This window comes from Ascaphus truei, chromosome 5 (genome assembly GCF_040206685.1).
Source record: "Ascaphus truei isolate aAscTru1 chromosome 5, aAscTru1.hap1, whole genome shotgun sequence".
Lineage (NCBI taxonomy): Eukaryota > Metazoa > Chordata > Amphibia > Anura > Ascaphidae > Ascaphus > Ascaphus truei.
Window position 1 is genome coordinate 240,328,723 of NC_134487.1, and position 27,500 is coordinate 240,356,222.

At 50.7% G+C, this 27,500-nt stretch overlaps 1 protein-coding gene across 1 annotated transcript in view; it reads right to left on the reverse strand.

Annotated features, from left to right (window-relative positions):
- Positions 1-27,500, reverse strand: part of PEMT (phosphatidylethanolamine N-methyltransferase) — a 54,781-nt gene that overhangs the window by 23,845 nt on the left and 3,436 nt on the right. Inside the window, exon 2 of the mRNA XM_075599161.1 lies at positions 27,113-27,258. Coding sequence (XP_075455276.1) covers positions 27,113-27,258 — 146 coding nt within the window. The remainder of the gene's footprint in view (positions 1-27,112; positions 27,259-27,500) is intronic.

Here is a 27,500-nt window from a genome sequence, read left to right on the forward strand (position 1 = left end):
GACACACTCACTCAGAGACACACTCACTCAGAACACTCAGAGACACACACTCGCTCTGACACACACACACACACACACACACACACACACACACACACACACACACAGGCACACACACACACACACACACACACACAGGCACACTCACTCATGCAGAGACACACTCACTCAGAGACACACTCACTCAGAGACACACTCACTCAGAGACACACTCACTCAGAGACACACTCACTCAGAACACTCAGAGACACACACTCGCTCTGACACACACACACACACACACACACACACACACACACAGACACACACACACACAGGCACACTCACTCACACGCAGAGACACACTCACGCAGAGACACACTCACGCAGAGACACACTCACGCAGAGACACACTCACGCAGAGACACTCAGAGACACACACACAGGCACACTCAGACACACTCACTCAGAGACACACACGCAGAGACACACACACTCAGAGACACACTCACTCAGAGACACACTCACTCAGACACACACACACACAGACACACACACACAGGCACACTCATGCAGAGACACACTCAGAGACACACTCACTCAGAGACACACTCACTCAGAACACTCAGAGACACACACTCGCTCTGACACACACACACAGGCACACACACACAGGCACACACACACAGACACTCACTCACAGACAGACACAGACACTCACTCTGGCACTCACACACACACACACACACACACTCACCGGGTCGCACGCGGCAGCAGGCCCCTCCGCACGGCAGCAGGCCCCTCCGCACGGCAGCAGGCCCCTCCGCACGGCAGCAGGCCCCTCCTTAAGGCAGCAGGCCCCTCCGCACGGCAGCAGGTCCCTCCTTAAGGCAGCAGGTCCCTCCGCACGGCAGCAGGCCCCTCCGCACGGCAGCAGGCCCCTCCGCACGGCAGCAGGCCCCTCCGCACGGCAGCAGGCCCCTCCCCCCCCCGAAGCACGCTCCCCGAACACCAAGATGGGATCGGGGGCAGATGATTAGGGGGAGATCATGCGCAGGAGGCGCGCACGGGGGAAGCTGGGTTGGCGCTTCCCCCTCCGTTCCACGTGGGTTGCGCGCGGGGCTTGCTTTGGGCTTCCCCCTCCGTCCCACGTAGGGAGCGGAGGGGGGAGGGAGCGGAGGGGGCTAAATTGCGCGCGGCGCTTGTTTTGGGCTTCCCCCTCCGTCCCACGTGGGGAGCGGGGGGGGGGGTGAGGGTGCGGGGGATTCTGGGTTGCTGGGGGGAACAGGCAGCGCAAATGGCAGGACACTCTGCTTGCCCTGTGCACGCGCGCCGGGACCAGACCACAAGATTTGCCGCCATTTTTTTTAACTTTTTTTTTAACCCAATCAGGGAGGGGGATTATTTATTTATTTATTTAAAAAAAAAAAAAAAATTGGCACGAGCAGGGGAATTCATTGAGCTGCAGCACGGGTCGCCAGCTGCCTAAATCCACTCGCAACGGGCGACTTGTTATCATTATTTGTCGAGCACTGACTATATATACATACACTATTTATTTTAAAGAGCAACCAGCTATATAAAACCTTGTGTAAATCTAATTGGATCCCGAATATTGCATCTAAAAATGGTTATAGGCTGTGTATGCCAGTTGTTGTTTATAAATGGCAAACGTCGATTCCGCCAGCCAACTTCCCAATGAAATCCACGTACCGGGCGTTTATTTTGTATTCAGAGAACAGACTCGCTCCTATGTAACTAGATAAACGTTTCGCTCTCCTCTGTCTCTTATGAAGCATGGATTTTTATTCGTGCAATGCATAACATACTGGTCAAATCTCATGCACAGAGCTGATGCTCTGCAGTTTTACAAGTACTTTACTTTGTTTCTGGACTATCCAGGGCACTGCAGGAGTTGGGTTATCACGAAGTGACATCGAGGCAGTGTGTCTTATTCCTGCAGTGTGAATCTAAGTGTAACATTCAAGTATTACATCCCCCCCCACACAAAATTGCTGCGCATTTCAGACAGTGTCCGGACTGGTGAAATAAGCAGCGATTATGTGCAATTGTCAGTAATGAGAAAAAAGACGAAGCGAGGCTGCGTGTATCTGCCTTGTCAGTATCTTTCTATCACTGCCCTCTCCTTGTTACTGTGCTGCAGAAGGGGAAATCAAGCCCTGGGCAGAAAGCTTCATCCACAGAACTTTCAATTCTGAACAATGCTACAAAGAGATAGCAAAACCCCCTCGCTAGAAACCCCCTACCCGTTACGTGATCCAACTGGACCGTCTGAACATGCTGAAAGCTGGGGATTTATTTGATCGTTTTTTTGATTCGGTTATTTATAGCACCTTAATATACAATGGTGTCTCTTCATCAAAGGTTCCCTTGCTGCAAAAATACAGATATATGAAAGAAAAAGTTCCTGAAGACTTTTTATTCCCTTTCTTTGATTAATATGGTGCTGTCATTTTGCAGATGGGAGACTTTGATTATAAGGCTCGCCGTGCGCCCTCGGTTGCCACTTTCTGATGAATAATAAATTGGAGCCTTTTTATTTTTTACAAGTTTTTATTTATATATTTAACTCTCTTGCCTTCTAGGCGGCAGCCCAGTCACGATGGCTCCGTGATGTCCGTTGCCATGACAACGGGACGCCATGACGTTGCATGGCGCTGTGACGCTACGTGATGTCTGTTGTCAGGGCAACGAGACAACAGCAGCCGGTCACAGCAACTGCCCCAGCTGCAGGCTTCACCCTCACTCTGTCCCACGCCGAGGTGTCTGATGATGACGCGCCGCCGGCCCTTCCTCTCACACCGGCACGCACCGGAAGCCGAGCACAGCCGACTTCCGGCGCTGACGTCAGGGAGACCCGGCGCACGTCAGCGTCAGACACCTCGGCGTGGGACAGACAGTGAGAGAGAAGACTGCAGCTGGGGGAGAGCCGGGCTCGGCGGCAAATACTGTGACCGGCCACCGATTTCCCCCCCCCCCACCCCCCCGCAGCCACCCTACGTTCAGAGAGAGGTAATACCAGGCACATACATATCCCCGGTATAACCTTCCATTTTTTACCGGACGCAGGGGCAAAATACCGGGCTGTCCGGTTCAAAACCAGACACTGGCAACCCTATACCTAGCCAAAACCCGTAGTCTCCGGGTCAAACCCAGAGTGCTGGCAACCCTGGCTATATCTGCCGGTAATGGTGTGATAGACATTTCTTTTTGATCCCCTTTCAATGCTTTCTCAGTAGGGTAGCCTATTTGGAGCACCTCTACGCAATCTAAGGTACAGTCCCTGCTACTGCACATACATACATAGTTACATAGTAAAGGTTGAAAAAAAGACATATGTCCATCGAGTTCAAGCTATGTTAAAAAGGCAATCCAATATTTGTTTGCAATTTTGTTTATATAGCATTGATGCAGGGGGTCTCTGAAGCTCACAACCTGTTAATTTCAGGTCTGGGGACCCTCTGCTTCCGGAGAGACTTACCTCTGAATTAGGTGCCGGTAGCCGCTCTCCTCAGCTACCAGGGTTCACAATATGTCCGCTCTTCTTTGCCGCCCTGCGGACCAATAGGAAGCTGTGACGTCATTGGTGCAGCTTCCTATTGGCCCATGTGATGCCGGAGCTTTAAACTTTAAAGCCCAGCTTGCTCAGCCGGAGCGGCTACCAGCACCTAATTCTGAGGTATCTCCAGAAGCAGGGGGTCCCCGGAGCTGACATTAACAGGGTTCAGCTCAGGAGACCCCCTGCATCAATGCTATATACAAAAATATCACCGTCTTAGATGGCTCCTTTAAATTCAATCAACTGAGCTTCCCACCCTATATTTAAATCTATATTGCCCCAGAGGATGCAAAAAACGAATCCCACTGAAACATTTGTCAATGTCTGATAAAGGGGCGGAAATAAATTCCTTCCTGCCTCCAGCAATGGCAGTATTATATCCTTCCCATGTTTACTTATTTGGTACATCCCTGATTATCTTCCCTTCCTAAAAAGATGTCCAACCTTTTCTTAAAGCTATCCATTGTATCTGCCATCACAGTCTCCATTCGTAGTAAACCCCACATTATCCCTGCCCTTAGAGTACTGCAGGGGCGTTCAACTCTAGTCCTCAAGCCCACCTAAAAGGTCAGGTTTCCAGGATATCCCAGCTTCAGCACAGATGGCTCAATCAGAGGCGAAGTCGAAGACTGAGCCTCTGATTGAGCTACCTGTGCTAAAGCTGGGACTGATTGAGCCACCTGTGCTGAAGCAGGGATTGTGAGTCACCTGTGCTGAAGCAGGGACTGATTGAGCCACCTGTGCTGAAACAGGGACTGAAGCAGGGATATCCAGAAAACCTGACCTGTTAGGGAGCTTGGGGACTGGAGTTGAGCCCCCCTGCTGTGCAGAACCCATTCATTTGCTGCTGGTGAAATCTCCTGTCCCCCGATCTCAAGGGATGACCCGTGTCCTTGGGATGGAAAGTTCCCTGTATTGACCTTAAATACATTTGTAAATTGTCATCATATATGTGATGAAACAGAGTGGTATAGAGTATCCCTGCTTATAAACATCTAATTTCCCTATTCTAATGAAAAAAATGCGCTGAGATGGTGAAGCGTCATGGCGGTCTGCCTTTAAACGCACTATTCAAAAGCTCCCGGAGGAATCTGTCTCCATGACGACGCTATCATACATCGTTCTGTATGTATGCATTAATCTACACAACATGGGTTTTATAGCGCTGATTTAAAATGTCCAGAATCACATCATTAATACTGTGAAACCTTTTAATGCCAGTGTGCCACACACACACACACACACACACACACACACACACACACACACACACACACACACACACACACACACACACACACACACAGGCATTAAAAGGTTTCACAGTATTAGTGATGTGATTCTGGACATTTTAAATCAACGCGATAAAACCCATGTTGTGTTGTGTAGATTAATGCATACATACAGAACGATGTATGATAGCGTCATATATATATATATATATATACACATATATACATATATACACAGACACACAGACACACAGACACACAGACACACAGACACACAGACACACAGACACACACACACACACACACACACACACACAATGTATCACACAGGCAGGCAGCAGAGTGCAGGACACTATCACACAGGCAGGCAGCAGAGTGCAGGACACTATCACACAGGCAGGCAGCAGAGTGCAGGACACTGTATCACACAGGCAGGCAGCAGAGTGCAGGACACTGTATCACACAGGCAGGCAGCAGAGTGCAGGACACTGTATCACACAGGCAGGCAGCAGAGTGCAGGACACTGTATCACACAGGCAGGCAGCAGAGTGCAAGGCACTGTATCACACAGGCAGGCAGCAGAGTGCAGGACACTGTATCACACAGGCAGGCAGCAGAGTGCAGGACACTGTATCACACAGGCAGGCAGCAGAGTGCAGGACACTGTATCACACAGAAGCAGGCAGCAGAGTGCAGGACACTGTATCACACAGGCAGGCAGCAGAGTGCAGGACACTGTATCACACAGAAGCAGGCAGCAGAGTGGCACAATCACACAGGCAGGCAGCAGAGTGCAGGACACTGTATCACACAGGCAGGCAGCAGAGTGCAGGACACTGTATCACACAGGCAGGCAGCAGAGTGCAGGACACTGTATCACACAGGCAGGCAGCAGAGTGCAGGACACTGTATCACACAGGCAGGCAGCAGAGTGCAGGACACTGTATCACACAGGCAGGCTGCAGAGTGCAGGACACTGTATCACACAGGCAGGCAGCAGAGTGCAGGACACTGTATCACACAGGCAGGCAGCAGAGTGCAGGACACTATATCACACAGGCAGGCAGCAGAGTGCAGGACACTGTATCACACAGGCAGGCAGCAGAGTGCAGGACACTGTATCACACAGAAGCAGGCAGCAGAGTGGCACAATCACACAGGCAGGCAGCAGAGTGCAGGACACTGTATCACACAGGCAGGCAGCAGAGTGCAGGACACTGTATCACACAGGCAGGCAGCAGAGTGGCACAATCACACAGGCTGGCAGCAGAGTGCAGGACACTGTATCACACAGGCAGGCAGCAGAGTGCAGGACACTGTATCACACAGGCAGGCAGCAGAGTGCAGGACACTGTATCACACAGGCAGGCAGCAGAGTGGCACAATCACACAGGCAGGCAGCAGAGACAGGGCACAATCACACAGGCAGAAAGCATAGTAATACAACGAGTCGTGCATTAGCGCTGAACCCTATGAATTATAAATAGATTTCAATTGCACACTCTCTGGAATTGTGCAGTGGGCAGCTCTGCACCGTTTCATATTCATTAAATAAAAAAAAGAACGGCACTTCTTTTTCATTAATGATACAGAAGGAAATCTGTAACACCTGCAACAGAGGAACATCGGGGTCCAAAATGACTATTCCAGCACAAATATAATTAACCCTGGGAGGACATGAACCACATTTCAGAGCTGGCACTTATCGGGTTAAGTAGAGGCCCCTGTTCCGAGAAGTAGCTGCTGATCCTGAGTACACCTCCGGTCCCCCAAACATCAGCTGACGAGATCAGTTTATTTCCCTTGATTACAACATACCAAGGCATTTATTGTGACTCTCTTGCCCTGCTTGACATAACTTGAGTATTAAATGTTCTTCGTGTGGGTGGTAGTCAAGAGACAGGTTATGGACTGATTAATTTTTTTTCTGCCAGAAAATACATAAACCATTGCAGGGACGGTGTGCTCCATAACATCGTGTTACTGTGTATTTCTAACCGTCAGGGGCCTATCTACAAGGACAATTCTGCAGTTACATTGATGCAGAAAGTCATTTTCATTATTCATCCATGTTTGTGCAATTTTCAGTTGAAGTCAGTGGGGGGTTTTCGGCTGAAAATAGCACGACTGGACGCTTTGGAGTATATCAAATTATCTCCTTAGTGTCAATATAGCCAGTTACTTTGCACCTCGTTATCCCTGCGCAGATCTGCAGATTATCTGTAGAAGGATTTTAAGAGATAAGAGCTGCACATTTTATAATGGGGATACATCAATTCCCATTTTCTTATCATCACCAACTACACTGCTGGGGAGAGGTCACTTTTCTTTGGATGTCGATCTGTGTCAGGACGTGAGAAACCAGATTAATGATCTTCTTACCCCAAACGCAGCATTGAAACAAACATTAAAAACCGAACATACACCAAAGAGAATGTTTTCTGTGGCCCGTCGACTCCGTGGTGGCAGCCAGGGAATTGGGGCGTCCCTGTTCTGTCAGGAACGGGTGCAGGGAGAGGGTAGGCCTGAGGGGGAGGGGAGAGGGGGAGCTCAGAAAGAAGGTGCATGGTGGGTCGTGCACGCCGATGTACTGTAGGGCCGACAAGTCAGGAATGAAAAGCCAACCCAAAGCGAGGCCAGCCAACCCGAGCTGAGCGCAACGTCCGACTGTCACGGAAATAAACAGAGAGGAATTGGTAGAGAAGGTGCAGGTGGCAGCGGTGCGAAGAATTATTTCTTGTGTGTATCGGATGGGGGGGGGGGGGAATCTCCTTATCAAACAATGAGCAGGGTGACTGCGGGCGGGAGAGCGGCACAGACACCTGGTTTTTTGAGCAGAGTCACTGCCAAGGTCAGGGTGAATTACAGATCTTCAATCATTCTTTAGATGTGTTTGCTCTAAAAGGCGCTGGAGGCTGCACTGTGGAGAACGGGTAACTCCTCCCCCCTGGAAATGTGCTGCAAGGCAAATAAGTGGTTAAATCGGCTCACTTCATATTGGTAGAGACAGCTGGATCCGCTCCGCAGCCTGCCCTGCCAGCTTGGAAATAATCCTTTCCCTATATGTAAAAGAGAAGGAGCGGCGCAGCGAGTAAGGCCACGGCCCGGCTGTCTGCGCTGCACGCGCACCTGCCAGGCTGGCGGCGGCGGTGCAGGGTTCCCCGGTCTGCAGGGGGAAAGACAGGGGAGGGCGACGGGGGCGCGGCCATGACATCACCTGTCAGGTTCGCCCTCATTGGCTGAACCGCTGGGGGGCGTGGCCTAGCGCTCCATCACTAGTTCTGCTCAATTTTCCTGTCTCCTGTAAAAACTGAGCGCGCAGCGCGGCGGCCGCCCCTTGGAGCGGGCCTCGCCCCATTGAGGGGCGGCTCTTGTCCCTGCGGGCGCTGCAGCAGCCAGCAGGGACCAAGCCTATAGACACTGACTGATAACGACACCGAGTGTGAATCAGGGGAACCTGGTTCAATTCCCTGTGTCAGCTCCTTGTGACCTTGGGGAAGACACTTTATCCCCCTGTGCCTCAGGCACCAAAAGCATAGATTGTAAGCTCACCTGGGCAGGGATTGTGCCTGTAATTTTCCTATGTGCTGCGTACCGCACGCTATAATGTAACATTCCTATGTGCTGCGTACCGCGCGCTATACTGTAACATTCCTATGTGCTGCATACCGCGCGCTATACTGTAACATTCCTATGTGCTGCGTACCGCGCGCTATACTGTAACATTCCTATGTGCTGCGTACCGCGCGCTATACTGTAACATTCCTATGTGCTGCGTACCGCGCGCTATACTGTAACATTCCTATGTGCTGCGTACCGCGCGCTATACTGTAACATTCCTATGTGCTGCGTACCGCGCGCTATACTGTAACATTCCTATGTGCTGCGTACCGCGCGCTATACTGTAACATTCCTATGTGCTGCGTACCGCGCGCTATACTGTAACATTCCTATGTGCTGCGTACCGCGCGCTATACAGTAACATTCCTATGTGCTGCGTACCGCGCGCTATACTGTAACATTCCTATGAGCTGCGTACCGCGCGCTATATACTGTAACATTCCTATGAGCTGCGTACAGCGCGCTATACTGTAACATTCCTATGTGCTGCGTACCGTGCGCTATACTGTAACATTCCTATGTGCTGCGTACCGTGCGCTATACTGTAACATTCCTATGTGCTGCGTACCGCGCGCTATACTGTAACATTCCTATGTGCTGCGTACCGCGCGCTATACTGTAACATTCCTATGTGCTGCGTACCGCGCGCTATACTGTAACATTCCTATGTGCTGCGTACCGCGCGCTATACTGTAACATTCCTATGTGCTGCGTACCGCGCGCTATACTGTAACATTCCTATGTGCCGCGTACCGCGCGCTATACTATAACATTCCTATGTGCTGCGTACCGCGCGCTATATACTGTAACATTCCTCTGCTGCGTACCGCGCGCTATACTGTAACATTCCTATGTGCTGCGTACCGCGCGCTATACTGTAACATTCCTATGTGCTGCGTACCGCACGCTATACTATAACATTCCTATGTGCTGCGTACCGCGCGCTATATACTGTAACATTCCTATGTGCTGCGTACCGCGCGCTATATACTGTAACATTCCTCTGCTGCGTACCGCGCGCTATATACTGTAACATTCCTCTGCTGCGTACCGCGCGCTATACTGTAACATTCCTATGAGCTGCGCGCTATACTGAAACATTCCTACATTCCTATGAGCTGCGTACCGCACGCTATACTGTAACATTCCTCTGTGCTGCGTACCGCGCGCTATACTGTAACATTCCTATGTGCTGCGTACCGCGCGCTATACTGTAACATTCCTATGTGCTACGTACCGCGCGCTATACTGTAACATTCCTATGTGCTGCGTACCGCGCGCTATACTGTAACATTCCTATGTGCTGCGTACCGCGCGCTATACTGTAACATTCCTATGTGCTGCGTACCGCGTGCTATACTGTAACATTCCTATGTGCTGCGTACCGCGCGCTATACTGTAACATTCCTATGTGCCGCGTACCGCGCGCTATACTGTAACATTCCTATGTGCTGCGTACCGCGCGCTATACTGTAACATTCCTCTGTGCTGCGTACCGCGCGCTATACTGTAACATTCCTCTGTGCTGCGTACCGCGCGCTATACTGTAACATTCCTATGTGCTGCGTACCGCGCGCTATACTGTAACATTCCTCTGTGCTGCGTACCGCGCACTATACTGTAACATTCCTATGTGCTGCGTACCGCGCGCTATACTGTAACATTCCTATGTGCTGCGTACCGCGCGCTATACTGTAACATTCCTATGTGCTGTGTACCGCGCGCTGTACTGTAACATTCCTATGTGCTGCGTACCGCGCGCTATACTGTAACATTCCTATGTGCTACGTACCGCGCGCTATACTGTAACATTCCTATGTGCTGCATACCGCGCGCTATACTGTAACATTCCTATGTGCCGCGTACCGCGCGCTATACTGTAACATTCCTATGTGCTGCGTACCGCGCGCTATACTGTAACATTCCTATGTGCTGCGTACCTCGCGCTATACTGTAACATTCCTATGTGCTGCGTACCTCGCGCTATACTGTAACATTCCTATGTGCTGCGTACCGCGCGCTATACTGTAACATTCCTATGTGCTGAATACCTCGCGCTATACTGTAACATTCCTATGTGCTGCGTACCGCGCGCTATACTGTAACATTCCTATGTGCTGCGTACCGCGCGCTATACTGTAACATTCCTATGTGCTGCGTACCGCACGCTATACTGTAACATTCCTATGTGCTGCGTACCGCGCGCTATACTGTAACATTCCTATGTGCTGCGTACCGCACGCTATACCGTAACATTCCTATGTGCTGCGTACCGCGCGCTATACTGTAACATTCCTCTGTGCTGCGTACCGCGCGCTATACTGTAACATTCCTCTGTGCTGCGTACCGCGCGCTATACTGTAACATTCCTATGTGCTGCGTACCGCGCGCTATACTGTAACATTCCTATGTGCTGCGTACCGCGCGCTATACTGTAACATTCCTCTGTGCTGCGTACCGCGCGCTATACTGTAACATTCCTATGTGCTGCATACCGCGCACTATACTGTAACATTCCTATGTGCTGCGTACCGCGCGCTATACTGTAACATTCCTATGTGCTGCGTACCGCGCGCTATACTGTAAGATTCCTCTGTGTCGCGTACCGCGCGCTATACTGTAACATTCCTATGTGCTGCGTACCGCGCGCTATACTGTAACATTCCTATGTGCCGCGTACCGCGCGCTATACTGTAACATTCCTCTGTGTCGCGTACCGCGCGCTATACTGTAACATTCCTATGTGCTGCGTACCGCGCGCTATACTGTAACATTCCTATGTGCTGCGTACCGCGCGCTATACTGTAACATTCCTATGTGCTGCGTACCGCGCGCTATACTGTAACATTCCTATGTGCTGCGTACCGCGCGCTATGCTGTAATTGTGACGGTTTGTGTCCCATTGGGAAAAACGCGCTATATGATATAAAGTTATTATTATTATCAAGAGTAAAGATTATGATGATGCTACACAATATTAGATTGAAACCCCGCAGAATACAAAAAAAATAAAGTTAAGTGAATGGGCCATAAGGGGTTTTGAGACATAGCACTGCTAAGTAAATATGGCCCAAATGCCTTCTAATATATTAATTATACCGCCTTCAAAAGCAATGCGCTGCTGGTTAAAAGTCAAGAAACCGACCATACAATCACAGTGTTTCTGGTATGTAAAAAGAAATCTGTAAAGAAAATCAATATTTTTGGTCCGTACGAGCCTTTGTGTGTGTTATAGCTTCCCAGGGCTGACCTAGAATGGGAGACAATATAGCATTACATAGGAACCCAGACAATGCTCCCCATTCACACGCACACAATATGATAAAGACGCTGTTATGACACAGAAACCTAATTTCCTGCGTCTGACTCACATTTAAGGGTTTTGACATTTACTCTGATTCAGGGGGGGAAACGATGATTATTTTGTATATCATAATTCCTGCTGGAATTACAGAGGGCAGATAGAAATATTACAGAGGGCAGATACAAATATTACGGAGGGCAGATACAAATATTGCAGAGGGCAGATACAAATATTGCAGAGGGCAGATACAAATATTGCAGAGGGCAGATACAAATATTGCAGAGGGCAGATACAAATATTGCAGAGGGCAGATACAAATATTGCAGAGGGCAGATACAAATATTGCAGAGGGCAGATACAAATATTACGGAGGGCAGATACAAATATTGCGGAGGGCAGATACAAATATTACAGAGGGCAGATACAAATATTACAGAGGGCAGATACAAATATTACAGAGGGCAGATACAAATATTACAGAGGGCAGATACAAATATTGCAGAGGGCAGATACAAATATTACAGAGGGCAGATACTAAATGTAAATGAAAACGTAAATGAAATACAATAGCACTACTCACATGGCCATATGTGAGTATTTCATTTACTTTCACCTTCCCCATTTCTAAGGTTCTTTACACGGATCTTATGTGCATTTTACCATCACTGTTGTGTTTCTCGCTTCTGTTATTGTACCAGCGCTCCCCTCTTTTTTTGTATCTATTGTCTCTAAGGATCCAGGTAGATCCTTCTGGGTGAGCAGCAGGATTTTGATACCCCAAAAGTGTCCCTTAGTGGCAGCAACTATAGGGGTCTACTGTAAGGTAGTATTTGTGTATATATTATAATCTGGCAAATCCGGTAATGGTGGTTACTGAAGATCAGAGAGGGTGCACTTTTTAACATTATTATAACCTCTCACCAAGATTTCTATGTCTGTGATATCTACAAAATCTGCGCCCCATTGATTTAACAAATCTGTCCAATCTTTCTCCCAAGCTTCCTTAACCAAATCTGAGGCCATCGCCGTTGAATAGTAATCCTGAATGGACGTTTTTCAGGCCAAATCAAGTCTGTTAGCTATTATCAGGGCTGTTGAACGAGTGAGAAGCTCAAGAATGTACTGTAGTGCCTACATCGGAGATAGCGAAGATTGTGTATGTCTAATGACATTACGCTGATGGTGGTTTGGCTACAGTACTCACCGTCAATTGTGCACTGTGAAGTGAGCCGGGTTACCGTCACCCAATAGCAAAATATCAAGTGGGCACCGTCATCCCATAACAGCCATTACATGATCCCGACCCCACCAGGAACGCTTATGTTGGTTTTTTAAATACTGTTCAGAGCAATCTTTACTTTGATGTATTATGGATGACTTGTATCATGTTTCCTGTATTATGTCTTCTATAATAGCTCTGCGAAGCGCTGTGTACATGGTTGGTGCTATATAAATTATCCTACAATACAAATAGTATTACAACCTGTGCTTCTCCAGGACCAATACTAAATCCAACTACTAGAACTGTGCACGCCTCGATAAACAATCCCGCTCTCCTCCCTCCCCCCTCTGTGCCTCCGGGCTGCACTTAAACACTTCAGGATAATTACAACAGAAAACAAGCTAATAACACAGCAATATAAGCAGCCGGACAGCCCCGGAGTGGACTGGACATGACCATGTAAACACAATCACACGGCAGTGACCACATATTACCACATCTGACCAGATCTGCAGCAGCCTTCAGGTTTAGACACAACTCCTGTCCTCAATACCCCCCAACAGGTCAGATGTTAGCGATATACCAGCTTCAGCACATGTGGCTCATCAGTGGCTCAGTCAAAGACCGATGGAGCCATCTGTGCTGAAGCAGAGACTGATCGAGCCACCTGTGCTGAAGCAGGGACTGATTGAGCAATCTGTGCTGAAGCAGGGATATCCTTAAAGCCTGACCTGTTGGGGGTTCTTGAGGACTGGAGTTGAGCCCCCCCTGCTTTAAATAAGGTTCTGTGCAGATCCTGAACCAGCCAAGTTCTACCTCCTATTCTGCTGACCCTTCCTGTACTGTATAAACTGAACCGCTTTAACCATAACTATAATAACACGTCTCAAAACGCTTTGCCACCATGCCTCTGAGTGCATTCCTGCAGCCACGTCTGGGGTGCAATGATGCACTTTTCTGATGCCCTGGTCTGCCTGGCACAATATGAATGGGAGAGGAGCATACAAAGGGTTGTACAGTGAGACACACAAGTATAAAAACACTCAGGGGTTAACACACACGGCGGATACTTCAGGGCAATCTATATATCTATAAGTCTCAAATAATGTTTGTGTGTGTATGTCTTCCCCCTGTGTGATTGGCCCTGTGTTCCCCCTGTGTCATTGGCCACGGCGCACTCCCCACCACGCCCCCCCCCCTCACATTGCAAGGACCATCTCACTTGCAGTTGGAACCTAAGGAGAACAACTTGGCGAACCCACACTCCTCACCCCCCACACACCTCCGCCGCTCCTCAGCGCAGGCCTCACCTCTCCCCCACCACCAACCCCCCTCCCTCCGGTCACTCCACTCCCACCCGCCGCTCCTCGGCGCAGGCCTCACCTCTCCCCCACCACCAACCCCCCTCCCTCCGGTCACTCCACTCCCACCCGCCGCTCCTCGGCGCAGGCCTCACCTCTCCCCCACCACCAACCCCCCTCCCTCCGGTCACTCCACTCCCACCCGCCGCTCCTCGGCGCAGGCCTCACCTCTCCCCCCACCACCAACCCCCCTCCCTCCGGTCACTCCACTCCCACCCGCCGCTCCTCGGCGCAGGCCTCACCTCTCCCCCACCACCAACCCCCCTCCCTCCGGTCACTCCACTCCCACCCGCCGCTCCTCGGTGCAGGCCTCACCTCTCCCCCACCACAAACCGCCCTCCCTCCGGTCACTCCCACCCGCCGCTTCTCGGTGCAGGCCTCACCTCAACCCCACCACCAACCCCCCTCCCTCACCACCAACCCCCCTCCCTCCGATCACACCCACCCGCCGCTCCTCGGCGCAGACCTCCCCTCTCCCCCACCACCAACCCCCCTCCCTCCGGTCACTCCCACCCGCCGCTCCTCGGCGCAGGCCTCACCTCTCCCTCACCACCAACCCCCCTCCCTCCGGTCAATCCCACCCGCCGCTCCTCGGAGCAGGCCTCACCTCTCTGGTCACTCCACTCTCACCCGCCGCTCCTCTGCGCCTTCCTCACCTCGCACCCACCAACCCCCTCCCTCCGGTCACTCCACTAACAGACGCTGCAGCCACCACTCCAATTACAGGGGAGGGGGCTTTGTGGTCCTGTAACAGGGGAGGGGGCTTTGTGTGTGGGGGGAGGGGAGGGACACAGTGTGTGTGTGGGGGGGAAGGGGGGGACACAGTGTGTGTGTGGGGGGACGGACTGTGTGTGTGTGTGTGGGGGGGGGGGGGACAGTGTGTGTGGGGGGGGCAGTGTGTGTTTGGGGGGTGGAATGTGTGTGGGGGGGGACACAGTGTGTGTGTGTGGTGGGAAGGACGACAGTGTGTGTTTGTGGGGGGGACAGTGTATGGGGGGGCAGTGTGTCTGTGGGGGCGGGACCACAGTGTGTGTGTGGCGGGGGAAATGTGTGTGTGTGTGGGGGGAGACAGTGTGTGGGGGGGGACACAGTGTGTGTGTGTGTGTGGTGGGAAGGACGACAGTGTGTGTGTGTGTGGGGGGGAGACAGTGTGTGTGGGGGACCCTGTGTGTGTGGGGGGGAAAGGGGGGGACACAGTGTGTGTGTGGGGGGACGGACTGTGTGTGTGTGTGTGGGGGGGGGGGGACAGTGTGTGTGGGGGGGCAGTGTGTGTTTGGGGGGTGGAATGTGTGTGGGGGGGGACACAGTGTGTGTGTGTGGTGGGAAGGACGACAGTGTGTGTTTGTGGGGGGGACAGTGTATGGGGGGGCAGAGTGTCTGTGGGGGCGGGACCACAGTGTGTGTGTGGGGGGGAAATGTGTGTGTGTGTGGGGGGAGACAGTGTGTGGGGGGGGACACAGTGTGTGTGTGTGTGTGGTGGGAAGGACGACAGTGTGTGTGTGTGTGTGTGGGGGGGGGGGAGACAGTGTGTGTGGGGGACCCTGTGTGTGTAGAACACTGTAGGGGGGGGGGGATGGAGCAGCGCAGGGGGGGGAACACAAACAGAGAGGGGGGAGCGGAGAAACAGACAGGGGGAGTGGAGAGAGAGAGAGGGGAGCGGGAAATTGTACTCCCGGGCAATGCTGGGTCTCTCAGCTAGTTCATACTAAAGGAGAAAGTTAAAGAGTCCTGTGCTCACTGCATAATCACTGCAGGAAGTTGGAGATCTGTAACTGAGCGGTGCGAGGCTTGCGGGAGCTTAGACTTCTGCGCCACAGACTTTTTCTTTCTGAACAACAATGTCACATTTAAGGGAAACCTTACACGCTGTTTTCAGTAGGGCCACGTGCCTGCCACGTAACCTTTTATTCATGCAAGTATATGAAGATCACCGTGCTCTACATACAATACAATGCTGCTGATGCAACTGTGTCACAGCGCCGTCTAACGAGACCGTTTATCCTGCGAATATTAATCCACCGTGCAGCGCCCTGATTAAGAGAGCCGGCGGCAGGGACTGAGACACCTGAGAGGATAAGAGCAGGGATATGAAATGAATAGCCTGCCTTAAATCCCTGACCTGAAATCAGGAAGGGAAAGCAATAACACATGCCAACGCTTCTCCCACTAAACAACATCGCAGACCCGTAAACTCATCTCTGCGCCCTCATCTCTGTGCCCTCATCTCTGCGCCCGTCACAAAATTACAGCTGCATAAATCCATTGCTCTTTCCCTGGCCATTAATGCTGCAGTTCAGTCAATATCCTGCATGTGTTTGTTTTTTTAATAAATCAGGTCTGTAGTAAGAAAAAATACTTTTAGCATTTTCTGTTTTTAAAAAAACACCTTTGAAAGACCAATTTTCTTGTATTCTATTTTAACAGCCATTTGCTAAGGCACTGCCCCTTCATGTCCTGTCACAAGCCCTGGCACACCCCTTTGTCAGCCCTGCCCTCCCTCTAGCACATGTCAGTGCAGGAGTGCTCATGAATATTCATGAGCTTCCACTGACTGACAGAAGCAAATAAAAACATATGCCAGCTCTAATTATGTCACCAAATTTCGCCTATCAATACATGGAGAACGAATTGACTGGCAGCTATACAGTTCTTTAGGTAATTAGAGATTGCCCACATGAAACTATTGAAGTAAAAGAAAAAAAGACTGAACTGCAGCTTTAATGGGTCGGCCATATTGTTCTGAACATCCGTTACCTCTGTGCCTACAGTATATGTGCCGTGCCTTACTATATAATGTATCCAGTATGTGATATACCTTACTATATAATGTATCCAGTATGTGATATACCTTACTATATAATGTATCCAGTATGTGACGTGACTTAGTACTCAATGTACCCAGTATGTGACGTGCCTTACTACCCAATGTATCCAGTATGTGACGTGCCTTACTACCCAATGTACCCAGTATGTGACGTGCCTTACTACCCAATGTACCCAGTATGTGACGTGCCTTACTACACAATATATCCAGTATGTGACGTGCCTTACTACCCAATGTATCCAGTATGTGACGTGCCTTATTACCCAATGTATCCAGTATGTGACGTGCCTTACTACCCAATGTATCCAGTATGTGACGTGCCTTACTACCCAATGTACCCAGTATGTGACGTGCCTTATTACCCAATGTACCCAGTATGTGACGTGCCTTACTACCCAATCTATCCAGTATGTGACGAGCCTTACTACCCAATGTATCCAGTATGTGACGTGCCTTACTACCCAATGTATCCAGTATGGGACGTGCCATACTACCCAATGTACCCAGTATGTCCCGTGCCTTACTACCCAATGTATCCAGTATGTGACGTGCCTTACTACCCAATGTACCCAGTATGTGACGTGCCTTACTACACAATATATCCAGTATGTGACGTGCCTTACTACCCAATGTACCCAGTATGTGACGTGCCTTACTACCCAATGTACCCAGTATGTGACGTGCCTTACTACCCAATGTATCCAGTATGTGACGTGCCTTACTACCCAATGTACCCAGTATGTGACGTGCCTTACTACCCAATGTATCCAGTATGTGACGTGCCTTACTACCTAATGTATCCAGTATGTGACGTGCCTTACTACACAATGTATCCAGTATGTGACGTGCCTTACTACCCAATGTACCCAGTATGTGACGTGCCTTACTACCCAATGTATCCAGTATGTGACGTGCCTTACTACCCAATGTATCCAGTATGTGACGTGCCTTACTACCCAATGTACCCAGTATGTGACGTGCCTTACTACCCAATATATCCAGTATGTGACGTGCCTTACTACCCAATGTATCCAGTATGTGACGTGCCTTACTACCCAATGTACCCAGTATGTGACGTGCCTTACTACCCAATGTACCCAGTATGTGACGTGCCTTACTACCCAATGTACCCAGTATGTGACGTGCCTTGCTACCCAATATATCCAGTATGTGACGTGCCTTACTACCCAATGTACCCAGTATGTGACGTGCCTTACTACCCAATGTACCCAGTATGTGACGTGCCTTACTACCCAATGTATCCAGTATGTGACGTGCCTTACTAAACAATGTACCCAGTATGTGACGTGCCTTACTACCCAATGTACCCAGTATGTGACGTGCCTTACTACACAATATATCCAGTATGTGACGTGCCTTACCACCCAATGTATCCAGTATGTGACGTGCCTTACTACCCAATGTACCCAGTATGTGACGTGCCTTACTACCCAATATATCCTGTATGTGACGTGCCTTACTACCCAATATATCCAGTATGTGACGTGCCTTACTACCCAATGTACCCAGTATGTGACGTGCCTTACTACCCAATGTATCCAGTATGTGACGTGCCTTACTACCCAATGTACCCAGTATGTGACGTGCCTTACTACCCAATGTACCCAGTATGTGACGTACCTTACGATATAATGTATCCAGTACGTGACGTGCCTTACTACCTAATGTATCCAGTATGTGACGTTCCTTACTACTCAATGTACCCAGTATGTGACGTTCCTTACTATATAATGTATCCAGTATGTGACGTGCCTTACTACACAATATATCCAGTATGTGACGTGCCTTACTACCCAATGTACCCAGTATGTGACGTGCCTTACTACCCAATGTACCCAGTATGTGACGTGCCTTACTACCCAATGTATCCAGTATGTGACGTGCCTTACTACCCAATGTACCCAGTATGTGACGTGCCTTACTACCCAATGTATCCAGTATGTGACGAGCCTTACTACCCAATGTATCCAGTATGTGACGTGCCTTACTACCCAATGTACCCAGTATGTGACGTGCCTTACTACCCAATGTACCCAGTATGTGACTTTCCTAACTATCCAATGTACCCAGTATGTGACGTGCCTTACTACCCAATGTACCCAGTATGTGATGTGCCTTACTGCCCAATGTACCCAGTATGTGACGTGCCTTACTACCCAATGTACCCAGTATGTGACGTGCCTTACTACCCAATGTACCTAGTATGTGATGTGCCTTACTACCCAATGTACCCAGTATGTGACGTGCCTTACTACCCAATGTACCCAGTATGTGACTTTCCTAACTATCCAATGTACCCAGTATGTGACGTGCCTTACTACCCAATGTACCCAGTATGTGACGTGCCTTATTGCCCAATGTACCCAGTATGTGACGTGCCTTACTACCCAATGTACCCAGTATGTGACGTGCCTTACTACCCAATGTACCCAGTATGTGACGTGCCTTACTACCCAATGTACCCAGTATGTGACGTGCCTTACTACCCAATGTATTCAGTATGTGACGTGCCTTACTACCTAATGTACCTAGTATGTGACGTGCCTTATTACCTAATGTACCCAGTATGTGACGTGCCTTACTACCTAATGTACCCAGTATGTGACGTGCCTTACTACCTAATGTACCCAGTATGTGACGTGCCTTACTACCTAATGTACCCAGTATGTGACGTGCCTTACTACCTAATGTACCCAGTATGTGACGTGCCTTACTACCCAATGTACCCAGTATGTGACGTGCCTTACTACCCAATGTATCCAGTATGTGACGTGCCTTACTACCCAATGTATCCAGTATGTGACGTGCCTTACTACCCAATGTACCCAGTATGTGACGTGCCTTACTACCTAATGTACCCAGTATGTGAGGCTTCTTGTCTTTTGTTCTATACATCAGGTCACAATCCCAGTAGCACTACTTTTGACACAAATATACTGTATATGGTTTGTTGAGTTTGGGTTCTGAGCTTACAGGGTGAGCTGTGTGTGTTTATCACCGCATCAGGTTGTATTTCCCAATCATCATGTTTTCCATTCGCATCCTGTTCCAACAGCATTTTTTTTTATTGGTGTTTTCATACTTGTTTGTTTTGTCCGGTGACTTTCTTTTTCTCTACACAACAGATACACAGCTCCCTGCTGTCACTGCTTCGCAGGAGGTTATGGAAAGAAGTTTAAAATGAGGCAACTTGGTCAGTCAGCAAAGGAAGTAGGTCTCCTAATGACCCAAAGTGTTGCAGAAAAAACGTCAGCATGCTCCCACCGACAACAGCCACACCGGTGATAAAAGCCGAGGTGACTCCCTCAGACTCAGAGCCCAACTGTTTCAGGGTCGGGCGAGGTTTCGCAGAAGGACGGGGCTTGTTTAGTGAAGATTTTAACAATGCTGAGTCACTGAACTCAAGAACTGGAACCAGACTGGACGAAGCGCGTTGGGCAGCTTCAGTAGCTATCAGTAAGGTCAAAAGTGGCGTAGATATAGCCCTGGCAAAGCCCGGGGTCTCGCGCTCTTGGAGGGCTCACTCTCTAGGGTGAACATATTTGTCGCCGGCTGCGCATGTGCGAATCTGCCGATCTGCTCGCCGGATGCTCATACACGATTGGAGCTTGTCGATCACGCATGCGCACGAGCAGCCGGCAAAACTTTGCCAGGGACATGCGCATGTCCAGATAAGTCACTGAATGTCAAATCAATGCCACTTGTGAATAAGCGTTTCCCATGGCCATGCTGCAGATAGGATTTTAGTTTGGAGTTGTGTGTGAAATGCTTATGTACCCACTGCTAATTTTGACAATTTTTTTTTTGATGTAAATTCATTAGTGCAGGGGTTCCCCCCCCCCCCCCCAACAGGTCAGGTTTTCAGGATATCCACGCTTCAGCACAGGTGGCCCAACCAAAGACTCAGTGGCATAGCTAGACATGTGCGGGCCTACAGTCAAAAAAAAGTTCAGGGCCCCCTTGTGAGGCTCCGGGAGCCACGCTGTCGTCGGCATGCGCCCCACTCACCGCCACAGGTTCCTCCGCGCCGCTCGCCCCCACCTTCTACCATGCCGGGCAACCTCCGCTACTGCAGCACACGCGCGCCGGTCCCCAAACCTAAATAGCGCCGATCAAGGGCGCGCGCGATGCGCACAGATGCGCGCACGGAAGCGCACTCTACACTGTAGGTCTGCCTCCTCACTCAGGCTTACTCCCGGCACCTGTACCCTGCACTACCACAGCCCTCACCTTGCACACACCGCCACGCTGCAGGCACCTCATTGGACGCTCTCTCCTTCATATTCTCAGCTGCCCCACTGGCAAATCGGCTGAGCATAGAATCAGTTGTGTTGTTACTTACCTCTTCTCTGCCTCCACAGTCTTGCCTTGTCTTTCTGTTCCCCATTCGGTGTCCCGACCCGGCTTTCCACGACGATCCGCACCTCTCCAGACCCGACCTCGGCATTCGGACAAACGACCATTCTACTCTCTCCAAACCTGACCTCGGCAACCGGACAACGACGACTCTACCCTCTCCAAACCCGAAAACGGCTAATAATACCTGCAACGTTCCTCGCCTCTCCTACTCTGACCCCGGCAAGTATATCGACTATCCGTACCTCTCCAACCCTGACCAAATCTACAATCCAGACGCGCCCTCATGGATGTGGGTGGCGTTATATCCTTTCTCACCTCAACACCGTGATCCCGCCTTGTTTGTGGTGAGCACAGCGTGACGCCCCTCATGTCTCTCTTTCTTTGCTCTCTCTCTCTCTGCTCTCTTTTATCTCTCTCTGCTCTCTTATTTCTCTGCCCATATCCCCGTCTCTCTCTCATGTCTTTCTTTTCCCTCTTATGTATTTCTCTCTTGTTTGTCATTTTCTCTTTTTGTCTCTTCTTTTCTGTCTTCTTCCTTTTCATGTCTGTTTTTACCCCTGCGATTTAACCCTTCCCCTCCCTCTCCTCTCACCTTTTCAGCCTGTCTCTCAGGCTGCAGCTCCAGCCCCGCGCTGCAGTACTGGAGGCCACGCCCCCTGACCTAGGCCCCGCCCACATACGGAGGCTCTGCAGGGGAAGGGATTTCCCTCTGTCCTTCTTGCTGCATCTCAGGCTCCGCCCCCTGACCCAGGCCCCGCCCACCTACAGGGGAAGGGATTTCCCTCTGTTCTTCCTACTGCATCTCAGGGCCTCGCCCCCTGACCCCGGCTCCGCCCACCTACAGGGGAAGGGATATCCCTCTGTGCTTCCTGCTGCATCTCAGGCTCCGCCCCCTGACCCAGGCCCCGCCCACCTGCAGGGGAAGGGATTTCCCTCTGTGCTTCCTGCTGCATCTAAGGCTCCGCCCCCTGACCCAGGTCCCGCCCACCTGCAGGGGAAGGGATTTCCCTCTGTGCTTCCTGCTGCATCTCAGTCTCCGCCCCCTGACCCAGGCTCCGCCCACATACAGGGGAAGGGATATCCCTCTGTGCTTCCTGCCCGCTGCAGGGAATTAATGTGCAGGCTGCAGGGGGCCGGGCCGCCACAGGGGTGGAGAGCGGGCCCCCCCAAGAGCACGGGCACCCAGACTTTGCCCGGACTATAGCTAGGCCCCTGCGAAGACTGAGCCACTGATTGAGCCACTTGTGCTGAAGCAGGGATATCCTGAAAACCTGACCTGTTGGTGGCCCTTGGGGACTGGAGTTGGCCTCCCCCTGCGTTAAATGAACAGAGGTTAAAAGTTATGTTTACAGACAGATACCTGGTTGGATCAGCACTCCGTAATAGGAAAAAAGGATAAAGAATAGAGGGGGAAAAATACGCTCCTGCGTACTAAATTTCTTCTTTAATGTGCAGAAAGATCCAAAAACCCAGAGGGGTCAGCCTGAAGACACATAGTTACTCCAGCATAATAACCAGCTTTCAGGCCCCCTGCCCCCTTTCAGTTGATACCAAAATAAATACGTGTGTATTTTTTTTCTCTCTATTTCTTTTCCCTTTTCTCTATTCCCGAGTGTTGATCCAACCATGTATTTTGTCATTACACGCACGCCCAGCGGTATGCACACAGGATCATAGCACCTGTCGCTATATCACAAACCGGTAAGGGCAAGTTCTACCATTTTTCTATTACTTTCACATTGCCGGCCTATCCTACCTCTTCTAACACATTGCAGGCCTATCCTACCTCTTCTAACACATTGCAGGCCTATCCTACCTCTCCTAACACATTGCAGGCCTATCCTACCTCTTCTAACACATTGCAGGCCTATCCTACCTCTTCTAACACATTGCAGGCCTATCCTACCTCTTCTAACACATTGCAGGCCTATCCTACCTCTTCTAACACATTGCAGGCCTATCCTACCTCTTCTAACACATTGCAGGCCTATCCTAACAATTCTACCACATTGCAGGCCTATCCTACATCTTCTAACACATTGCAGGCCTATCCTACCTCTTCTAACACATTGCAGGCCTATCCTACCTCTCCTACCACATTGCAGGCCTATCCTACCAATTCTAACACATTGCAGGCCTATCCTACATCTTCTAACACATTGCAGGCCTATCCTACCTCTTCTAACACATTGCAGGCCTATCCTACCTCTCCTAACACATTGCAGGCCTATCCTACCAATTCTAACACATTGCAGGCCTATCCTACCCCTCCTAACACATTGAAGGCCTATCCTACCTCTCCTAATACATTGCAGGCCTATCCTACAAATTCTAACACATTGCAGGCCTATCCTACCTCTCCTAACACATTGCAGGCCTATCCTACCTCTCCTAACACATTGCAGGCCTATCCTACCTCTCCTAACACATTGCAGGCCTATCCTACCTCTCCTAACACATTGCAGACTTATCCTACCTCTCCTAACACATTGCAGGCCTATCCTACCTCTCCTAACACATTGCAGACTTATCCTACCCCTCCTAACACATTGCAAACTTATCCTACCTTTCCTAACACATTGCAGACTTATCCTACCCCTCCTAACACATTGCAGACTTATCCTACCTCTCCTAACACATTGCAGGCCTATCCTACCTCTCCTAACACATTGCAGGCCTATCCTACCTCTCCTAACACATTGCAGGCCTATCCTACCTCTCCTAACACATTGCAGGCCTATCCTACCAATTCTAACACATTGCAGGCCTATCCTACCCCTCCTAACACATTGAAGGCCTATCCTACCTCTCCTAATACATTGCAGGCCTATCCTACAAATTCTAACACATTGTAGGCCTATCCTACCTCTCCTAACACATTGCAGGCCTATCCTACCTCTCCTAACACATTGCAGGCCTATCCTACCTCTCCTAACACATTGCAGGCCTATCCTACCTCTCCTAACACATTGCAGACTTATCCTACCTCTCCTAACACATTGCAGGCCTATCCTACCTCTCCTAACACATTGCAGACTTATCCTACCCCTCCTAACACATTGCAGACTTATCCTACCTCTCCTAACACATTGCAGACTTATCCTACCCCTCCTAACACATTGCAGGCCTATCCTACCTCTCCTAACACATTGCAGACTTATCCTACCCCTCCTAACACATAGCAGGCCTATCCTACCTCTCCTAACACATTGCAGACTTATCCTACCTCTCCTAACACATTGCAGGCCTATCCTACCTCTCCTAACACATTGCAGGCCTATCCTACCTCTCCTAACACATTGCAGGCCTATCCTACCTCTCCTAACACATTGCAGACTTATCCTACCTCTCCTAACACATTGCAGGCCTATCCTACCTCTCCTAACACAATCCTGTCTGTAAATGTTACTTAGGCCCATAATGATATCTCTGACTGTCCATGAAATGTCTGTAAACTAGTGATGTACCGAGTACCCGGAAATTACCCGGGACCCGGCACTATTTTAAGTACCCGAAAAAATGACCCGGACCCGGCACCAGGGGGTTGGAACCTGGTGCCGGGTAATTTCCGTTCTGCTCTGCTCTCTCGGTCCTCCTCTTGGAGAACGGCAGGAGCAGAGCAGCAGAAGACATACCTGCAGCCAGCGGCCGAGGGTGAGGAGGACCCCGGCGACATCGTGGGAGCAGCGGCACACATCCTGGTGGCGGTGGCAGCAGTGGATGAAATTGTTGAACTGACGGGAGCAGCGAAACACATCCTATCACAGCCGGTGCCGGTAGGAGCCGGGGAATATGTAACCGGAGCAGAAGCGTTACTATTGGACAGCAGGGGAGGAGCTGGCTGTTCAATAGTAACGCTTCTGCTCCGGTCACATATTCCCCGGCTCCTACCGGCACCGGCTGTGATAGGATGTGTTCCACTGCTCCCGTCGGCTCAACAACGTCATCCACTACTGCCCCCGCCACCAGCATGTGTGCCGCTGCTCCCACGATGTCGCTGTGGTCCTCCTCACCCTCCGCCGCCTGCAGGTAATTGAAAGCTACCCGGACGGGTACCCGGTCCGACAAATTTTCTATTCTTCCCTGAGTACCTGGTACCCGGCAATTCTCAGGACCTGGTACAGCACTACTGTAAACTGAATGTACAGTACCGCCTGTGTGCATTTAATGCAACCATGTATTATTATACGTAGAACAAACGCACTGCGGGAGCCGGAAATAAAGCTGGACTAAAAAACCCATGAAAATACCTTTTATGAAAATGCAAATTTACATCGTCCCAGCAGTCATCTCTGACGCGTTTCGTGCCGCTATGGTACTTTATCAAAGAGCGCCGCTCACTCTCTGATAAAGTACCACAGCGGCACGAAACGCGTCAGAGATGACTGCTGGGACAATGTAAATTAGCATGTTCAATAAAAGGTATTTTTATGGCTTTTTAGTCCAGCTTTATTACCGGCTCCCGCAGTGCGCCGCTTTTCCTGCCTTTTTTACTATCTGCATTACCTTTCTGGCGGGAGCACGCATGAACCCGGAGCCTCAGCGGCTGCATCACGTCACACTTATACGGATACGGACACTCTGGGAACGTGAGGCCATTCAGACCTTGTCCACCGTTTATCATTTGCTTTTAGCCAGTGTGGGACAGCAGGAGTTATTTGGGGTTTTCATGGCGGCGAGGCTGGATATACCGACAGCGCCGTATACAGAGCCAGCCCCAGCGGTCCGACCCTTAAGTCAACGACAAGTACCTGTGTCTGCCGCCAGGACGGGCTCCACTCCAACAGGAAGACCTGTGGACTAATACCGGGCCCTTTTAGGGCTGAGAAATGAGGGGGGTCTGAGAGATGCAGGAGGGGGGCGGTCTGAGAGATGCAGGAGATTGGGGGTCTGAGAGCTGCAGGAGGGGGGCGGTCTGGGAGATGCAGGAGGGGGGCGGTCTGAGAGATGCAGGAGGGGGGCGGTCTGAGAGATGCAGAAGGGGGGCGGTCTGAGAGATGCAGGAGGGGGGCGGTCTGAGAGATGCAGGAGGGGAGCTGAGAGATGCAGGAGGGGGGCGGTCTGAGAGCTGCAGGAGGGGGGCGGTCTGAGAGATGCAGGAGGGGGGCGGTCTGAGAGATGCAGGAGGGGGGCGGTCTGAGAGATGCAGGAGGGGGGCTGAGAGATGCAGGAGGGGGGCGGTCTGAGAGATGCAGGAGGGGGGCTGAGAGATGCAGGAGGGGGGCTGAGAGATGCAGGAGGGGGGCGGTCTGAGAGATGCAGGAGGGGGGCGGTCTGAGAGACGCAGGAGGGGGGCTGAGAGATGCAGGAGGGGGGCTGAGAGATGCAGGAGGGGGCGGTCTGAGAGATGCAGGAGGGGGGCGGTCTGAGAGATGGGGGGGCCTGAGAGATGCAGGAGGCGGGCTGAGAGATGCAGGAGGGGAGCTGAGAGATGGGGGGGGAGCTGAGAGATGGGGGGGAGGGGGGCTACACAGGATGCACATTTTATGAAGGTTTGTAAAACTTTAAAGCGCTGCAATTTTGGCCCACTATAAAAATTCTAAACCCACCTATGATTGTAGAACACAGACCCCAATATGCTCCTTTAAACATCACTGGTAAAGCCTTACCCAAATACGTCCCGGCAAATCCCAGAGACAGGAAGCTGGACACTACGAGCACAGCTCCTGCTCCCACACACAACAGGCCCACGTAGTAACCCCCGAGGTTCTCCAGGGCCGCCACACGTGGCTGAGTCTTCATGGCTTCTGTAAAACTGCGAGAAGAAAATCAGACAAACGCATTATGGGAGAAATAAAGGTTCAGCCGCTCAACACCTTCACATCAGCAATTCTAAGCACCGCCAGTGCTCCGCTAAAGAAGAAGGATGAGTGGAGGAGGTGGGGAAGGGCGATGGAACGTTCCGGTCAGTGACATGCTGTAAAACGTATGGGCAGTGTAATAATGTGCAGCAAGTGGAGCAACACTGGTGTTAAGAGTGAGGCTCGAACGAAGGGA